At 45.3% G+C, this 7,655-nt stretch overlaps 1 protein-coding gene across 1 annotated transcript; it reads right to left on the bottom strand.

Annotated features, from left to right (window-relative positions):
* Positions 1–2,287: 2,287 nt before the first annotated feature.
* LOC135102982 (uncharacterized) lies at positions 2,288–5,705 on the bottom strand. Its single transcript, XM_064008765.1, has 2 exons — positions 5,569–5,705; positions 2,288–5,009 (listed from the first exon to the last, which is right to left on the bottom strand). The coding sequence occupies exons 1-2, from the start codon at positions 5,587–5,589 to the stop codon at positions 2,493–2,495; spliced, it is 2,538 nt and encodes an 845-aa protein (XP_063864835.1). The 5' UTR covers positions 5,590–5,705; the 3' UTR covers positions 2,288–2,492.
* Positions 5,706–7,655: the final 1,950 nt, after the last annotated feature.

The following is a 7,655-nucleotide window of genomic DNA, read 5'->3' on the forward strand; positions in this document are numbered from 1 at the left end:
GATATTATCCACACTACTCATTTATTTTTGAATGAACAGGAAACACCACCCTCAGAATAAATAACACTTCATTAGGGCAATTATTAATAATTTAAAACACAACCACAAAATATACAAACTAAAAACAGCAAGAAAACAACTTATGATCAACAAATTTTCATTCTGTTCTGCACATTTGATGGTGATGTATGAGTGTCTTCCACGCGTCAGGTGCAGCCTCTCACGCTGATACACGGAGGTGAAGGTCAGTTCAGCGAGGTGAAGGTTAAGGTCCCGCTCACTCGCCGGTACGGATATGCAATTCTTAACATTTACTTGCCCACACTGGTGCTACTCATCGTGAGCTACGTGACGCTGTTTATCCGGCCGGCTGTCTTCGATGTGAGGATGATGTCAGCCCTCACGGTACAGCTGGTCATCGCCACGCTCTTCTCTCAAGTGGGTGGAGGCGTCCACTCATGCAATATTTAACCTGACTGCATTGCATGTAATATATTTTAAGTATTTTGCTAAAAACTTTGCCTTATGCTAGGTCAGATTTTCAAGACAGGTGCCCTTTTTTTTACAGTTTCAGGCAGATAAGAACTTTCTAACTGCAGTAAATTGTGTGTTAATCAGCATTGAATTATCCAAACTAATGACCATACTAAAAAAAGAAGAAAAAAGAAGTTTTAGTTACGAAAACTGAAGTAACGAAAAAATAACATTCATAATTAAATATTCTTACTTTCTTTGTTTTGAGAGTTTTATTATTTCTAGTCACGGACCCTCAACTTAGTTTTATCTCCAGATCTTGTTTTCTTTCAGGTGTCTGCATCCTTGCCCAAGACTTCTTACTTCAAAATGGTAGACGTGTGGCTCATATTTTGCATCGGCATCACTTTCCTCACTATTATCTTCCACGTGGTGGTCGACTTGGTGGTGCATCGACAAGCAGATCCCGGTGGAAGCCGTATGTGGGTGGTCCCAATAAACAAGGGCAAACTGGGCTCAGGGATCATGGATGCCAAACCTAGCCTAGCTGGATGGGATGTGCTGGGCCAGCGGGTAGTATTAGCTACCAAAGTAACGGTGCCGGTAGTTTTCTTGGTCTTCAATATATGTTACTGGGGCTATATACTGGGTTAGTGACGGCGTAATGGTAAATACGAAGCCACGTGCAAGGCAGTGACAGAGTTATGAAACCACGGTGCGGATTAGTGACTTTTTTTTATCATTCCTTCATGAGTATCACATGACTCATAACAAGTCACTGCACTGATAACTTCTGCGTCAAGAAGCACTGCAGTACAATTCTGTATCTCGTCTTATTTACCTGCCTCTTATCACTTCACCACTGAATCTGGCTATATATTTTTTTTAACTAACAACCATTTGAGTCCACTGAACATTAATCACTGCTTATAACTTGTTTCATTGCTAATGAGCTTCATAAACATTATTTATGTTATCAATATCAGACCAATAGCTTAATATTATGTCCTTAAAGTCTGTTAAATACTAATATATGCTGAAACAGTGACCCATTGAAAGCAGTGTGTGAGGTGTGAGGTATGAGGTTGTCGTGGACTACATCTATCAGTGTTAATCTTCGCGGGGCAGGATATCCATTGATACAGAAATCCTGCCAGTCTACATCAGCACCACCACCACTCCGTGACCCAGGATGCCATCTGATCTCCGCCTGAATCCGCCACTCTTACCAACCACCTCGACCAACATCCCCCCATCCCCCCGGCAGCCACCCGACACCACAACCAATATCTGAGGCCGCCACTCCCGCCTGTGTTTTGCCGACAGCCCACTATCGCCCACATTGTTGTCCAGGCTCCAATCTCCAGTTTTTTTCCCGTCGCTTCGCGCCATCACCCTGACACCCCGACCCCTGGCCTGCAGGACCGAGCCTTGCCTGGGAAGCATCACATACCACCAACCATATATAATTTCTTTCAGCTTTCAATGTAAAACACTTTCAATTGTCACCGTAACCCCAGCCTCACTTTGTAACCACCAAGAACCCTGTAATATTATGTATATTTTTAGCCTCAAGGCTGCAACTTATTATTATTATTATTATTATTATTATTATTATTATTATTATTATTATTACTATTATTATTATTATTATTATTACACACACACACACACACACACACACACACACACACACACACATTAAGGCAAACAGACAAGCTAACAAAGACTGGGACGAACAGACAGACAGATAGACACACACACACACACACACACACACACACACACACACACACATAATAATACAACATTGTCAGCGTAAAAAATGTATCTATTTATTCATTTTTTTTTACATTTTCACTTTGCTTTATTTACAATGTCCCCACCTTCGAAACCAATAGTTAGTACAAAACCAACCATGTGAAGTTTTATTTTTTCCCATATACGCATCTGATTATGTCGAAAATCAATAAACAAGCAGAAGTAAGTCTCTTTCGTCAACTGAATTAACTTCAGCCTTAAAGAGCAGTGAATACGTAGCCATATTTGTCAGGATACTCCACACCATACTGATGAAGCAGGACATCGCCAACCACATGAGAGGTGTAGCCTACTGGATGATGGACGCTCTGGACCTCAACTGGGGTGATGGCAGCAGGAGCGCCAATGGCTTCAGAGACCTCTGATGCAGGTTGGGGAGCAGGCTCTGGTGCCTTATACAATGAATGGACAACGGGGGCCACGGGCTCAGGGACAGCAGGCACTGGTGGAATGACTGGTACTTCAGGGGCTACAGGAAGATGATCTCCTTCAGCTATGAATCCAGTATCAGCTCCTGCGTGGTATTTTACGTTGTATCGATGTTCTGTATCTGGAGCCACAAAGCTGTAGGATCCTTGGATGTTGAGGTTGGAGTCTGAGGTTTCAGAGCGAGAACTGGAACCAGCATCATAACTGAAAGAGTAAGAGGCATCAGATGGGGAATCACCAGCACTGTACGTCAGAACAGTTCCTGCTGGTTTTGCAGGAACTGCAGGTGCTGAGGGAGCCTCAGGGATTTCTGTCAATTTTGTGCCAAAGCCAAGATCTTCAGGTTTGGGGAGATGGTCCCCCTCAGCCACGAATCCTGTTTCAGATCCAGCGATGTAGTTTACTGTCAGCTTCTCGCCAAGGTCTGGAGGGATAAAACTGAAGGTTCCTTTAACGTTGAGATTCGCATCTGCGCTTTCAGAGCGAGAACTGTCACCAGCGTCATAGCTGAAGGAGTATGAGGCATCAGAAGGAGATTCATCAGCGCTGTAAGTTATGGCAGATTCTGGAACTCCTGCAGTGTACGTGGCTCCAGCAAGGGCATTGGCTTCTTCCTCGGTAAGAACAGGCAAAATGTGTCCCGTGGGAGTACCAGACTCTGCCCCAGGAACAGAAGGGCCTTTTGGAAGGGAGGAACCCCTTGCAATGTAACCAGTATCGGCATTTGCTGTGTACTGGATTGAATGATCAACTCCATCATCTGTGATATAAGAATATGTTCCAGCTACTGCGTTGTTGGCGTCTCCAGATTCGCTGCGAGAGCTGTCAGAGTTCTTGTATGAAAAGCTGTAGCTTCCGTCATCAGCTAAACTACTCGCTATTTTAGCCACCTCGTAAATTGTCTGAGCTGCATCTCCTGTATGTTGAGGGGCAGGTTCTGGTGCCGTGTACAATGAATGAGCAACGGGGGCCACAGGCTCAGGGACAGCAGGCACTGGTGGAATGACTGGTACTTCAGGGGCTACAGGAAGATGATCTCCTTCAGCTATGAATCCAGTATCAGCTCCTGCGTGGTATTTTACGTTGTATCGATGTTCTGTATCTGGAGCCACAAAGCTGTAGGATCCTTGGATGTTGAGGTTGGAGTCTGAGGTTTCAGAGCGAGAACTGGAACCAGCATCATAACTGAAAGAGTAAGAGGCATCAGATGGGGAATCACCAGCACTGTACGTCAGAACAGTTCCTGCTGGTTTTGCAGGAACTGCAGGTGCTGAGGGAGCCTCAGGGATTTCTGTCAATTTTGTGCCAAAGCCAAGATCTTCAGGTTTGGGGAGATGGTCCCCCTCGGCCACGAATCCTGTTTCAGATCCAGCGATGTAGTTTACTGTCAGCTTCTCGCCAAGGTCTGGAGGGATAAAACTGAAGGTTCCTTTAACGTTGAGATTCGCATCTGCGCTTTCAGAGCGAGAACTGTCACCAGCGTCATAGCTGAAGGAGTATGAGGCATCAGAAGGAGATTCATCAACGCTGTAAGTTATGGCAGGAGATTCTGGAACTCCTGCAGTGTACGTGGCTCCAGCAAGGGCATTGGCTTCTTCCTCGGTAAGAACAGGCAAAATGTGTCCCGTGGGAGTACCAGACTCTGCCCCAGGAACAGAAGGGCCTTTTGGAAGGGAGGAGCCCCTTGCAATGTAACCAGTAACGGCATTTGCTGTGTACTGGATTGAATGATCAACTCCATCATCTGTGATATAAGAATATGTTCCAGCTACTGCGTTGTTGGCGTCTCCAGATTCGCTGCGAGAGCTGTCAGAGTTCTTGTATGAAAAGCTGTAGCTTCCGTCATCACCAGAGCTACTCGCTATTTCAGCCACCTCATAAACTGCTGGAGCTACAGGGGCAGGCTCTGGTGCCGTATACAGTGAATGGACAGCGGGGGCCGCTGGCTCAGGGACAGCAGGCACTGCTGGAGCGGCTGGTACTTCTGGGGCTACTGGAAGATGGGATCCTTTTGGAATAAAGCCTCGATCATCAGCAGTATACTCCAGCTTGATGTCTGCTCCTGTTGGATCCTTGTATCCAAATCCTCCAGTCAGGCGTCCTGGTGTCTTAGCCATTGCCTGTTCATAGGCACCTTCTAAGGTATCATAGCCATACTTGTATGTGCCGTCGGAGTGGAGGACATAGTACTGAGACCGACGTCCTTGTCCCACAGTTGGAATCTTGTAGGCGGAGTCGGGACGAGGAAAACTTAGCGTGCTAACCGCCGCCAGGGCCAACACCACCTGAAAGGCACGAGGGAATGTTAGGATTTTGCACTTTTATGGAAGATGTTTCACATATACAAGCACTATATCTATATCAAGACACATTTATATGAAGACACATGAATGGCAATGCTACCCTCTACAAATGTTTGAATGAGAGAGAGAGAGAGAGAGAGAGAGAGAGAGAGAGAGAGAGAGAGAGAGAGAGAGAGAGAGAGAGAGAGAGAGAGAGAGAGAGAGAGTGTGTGTGTGTGTGTGTGTGTGTGTGTGTGTGTGTGTGTGTGTGTGTGTGTGTGTGTGTGTGTGTGTGTGTGTGTGTGTGTGTGTGTGTGTGTGTGTGTGTGTGTGTGTGTGTGTGTGTGTGTGTGTGTGTGTGAGAGAGAGAGAGAGAGAGAGAGAGAGAGAGAGAGAGAGAGAGAGAGAGAGAGAGAGAGAGAGAGAGAGAGTGTATATATATATATATATATATATATATATATATATATATATATATATATATATATATATATATATATATATATATATATATTTGGTATGACTTTGGGAGTGCACTGGAGCCACGCATGTATGTACTCACTAAGCTAGTCCACGATCCCATCTCGACGGCGGCTGGTGGGAATGTGTCTTGGGCTTTGGTCTACTTACTCCTTATATACCCAGCAAGGTTTGTTCGTGCATATGTCCGTGCTCCGTGTGAAGATGGTCACTGGATGATCTCCGCAGCGGGCATCCTTCTCCTTGGAATCATTCAGGGTTCTTCCTTTCTGAGCACTTGTTCCCACTCGATATCGCTCATTCAAATGCCTTACTGGGTCACGAGGCCGTCCATCACGGTAGCCATTAAACATCATCGTAACACTGGTATCAACAGATATGGATCTAAATGTTCTATAAACACACGTATCTTTTCTTTTTACCACAACTTCATGATGATCTATTTAGGGGCACTGGTGGACGAATCATTGCTGGATGAAGTGGTTGTCCTTGCCGCGAGCCTGGGGATGTGTAGGAACTGGTCCAAGGTTACGAGATCTTCTTTTGTAGCCGTGGATCTCCCAGCCGCACCTTCCCTTTCTGACTCCTCCCCCGTCACCTTCCACCACACACACCTGGAGGTGGGGCTACGAGGCGGGTCTTGCAGGGCGGAGACACGGGATTCATGCTTGTTCCTTGCTGTGAGTAGTGTGCCCAGTACTTCATAAGACTTCACAATTTTTTGCCATGTGGAACCAAATGCACGTAAATAAATGTTGTTCCTGTGATTCAGTTTCCCTTCAGGTGTGTTCTAGACGTATTAACAGATTCTACAGATTGGAATGATATCATATTTATATATATTTTTTTCCTTCACCTCTTAATTGCAAGACATAAGCTTAACGTGGCATGTAGATATTAAGCCATTTAGTCTCCCGTCCTATTCACACTCTACCAGGCAGAATAAAAGTCACTCTGATGTAAAAAATATCTAGTGTGTGTGTGTGTGTGTGTGTGTGTGTGTGTGTGTGTGTGTGTGTGTGTGTGTGTGTGTGTGTGTGTGTGTGTGTGTGTGTGTGTGTGTGTGTGTGTGTGTGTGTGTGTGTGTGTGTGTGTGTGTGTGTGTGTGTGTGTGTGTGCGCAAGCGCAGTACGGCGAGGCAATGCCCCGCAGCTTTCCAGCTTGGGTGTGGGACCATAGCAGCTCTGTAGTTGGACCCAATACACTAACAGCCTCAGGCCACGGGGACAATCTCATGTAAGTATTTTTACAGCACTTCATAACCTTTGAAGTAAATTGACAATTACACAAAATTTGCACGTAATAATCGCACTCAGAAGACACGTGCCGTGGCCTCAAGTTGTCAAAGCTAGTGCGTGCAGGGTCACCTCAGCGGACGGCACGCAACCTGCCGTTTCTTTCCTGAATGCAAATGACCATAAGCAGGTACTAAGTGGTGTTTCACCTCCATGGCCACGATTGAGTCTACAAAGGCAACACAGAAAGTGTTTTCCGTTGCTGTCACATTTGTTCCTCTCGCACCTGAGCCGTGACTGTTCTACAATGTCTCTCTAACTGCTCCTGCCGTCCTGATGCGGCGGCTACCGACAATGAAAATGTTCTCGTTAGGAAAATAAACCTTCCTGGTAACCTTGTCAAGGATTTAGAAAGGAGATATATGACGAATATATTGAAAGTGATAACAAATTTGACAGTCTGAAATAAATTTTTTTTTATGAGACTTTATTAATATTTTGCAAAGGAAAAAACTACAAGTATTTCCTAATTTTCATGTCTCTTTCTTTTCTCACATGAATGAAAACAATGTGATTGTAGTGTGTCATGTATTCAGAACTGAAGAGGCACGTGCAGTCACCACGTGCCTCACTATGAAGACCATGAAAAGAAAATCATGTTCATCTGATAAGCTGAATTAATCACTCAATGCTTCATTTGGTCACTTATGTAAGGATCTGTACTGTCACGTGCTCGCCATTCTGTACGTCAGAGCAGATTTATTAACTACATGTGCTCCCACGGCAGCAAGGGCAGCACCAAGGGCAGATTCCGGGGACCTGCCTCTAAAAAGTTGAGATGCGCTGCTCTTACTTTCGACGGAATTCATCACAAGCTTCAGCAACCTGGCGCCGTGGGAGTGTTGCGTACAAGACCGTGTTTCCATCATCATCA

Source organism: Scylla paramamosain, chromosome 8 (assembly GCF_035594125.1).
Source record: "Scylla paramamosain isolate STU-SP2022 chromosome 8, ASM3559412v1, whole genome shotgun sequence".
Taxonomy (NCBI): domain Eukaryota; kingdom Metazoa; phylum Arthropoda; class Malacostraca; order Decapoda; family Portunidae; genus Scylla; species Scylla paramamosain.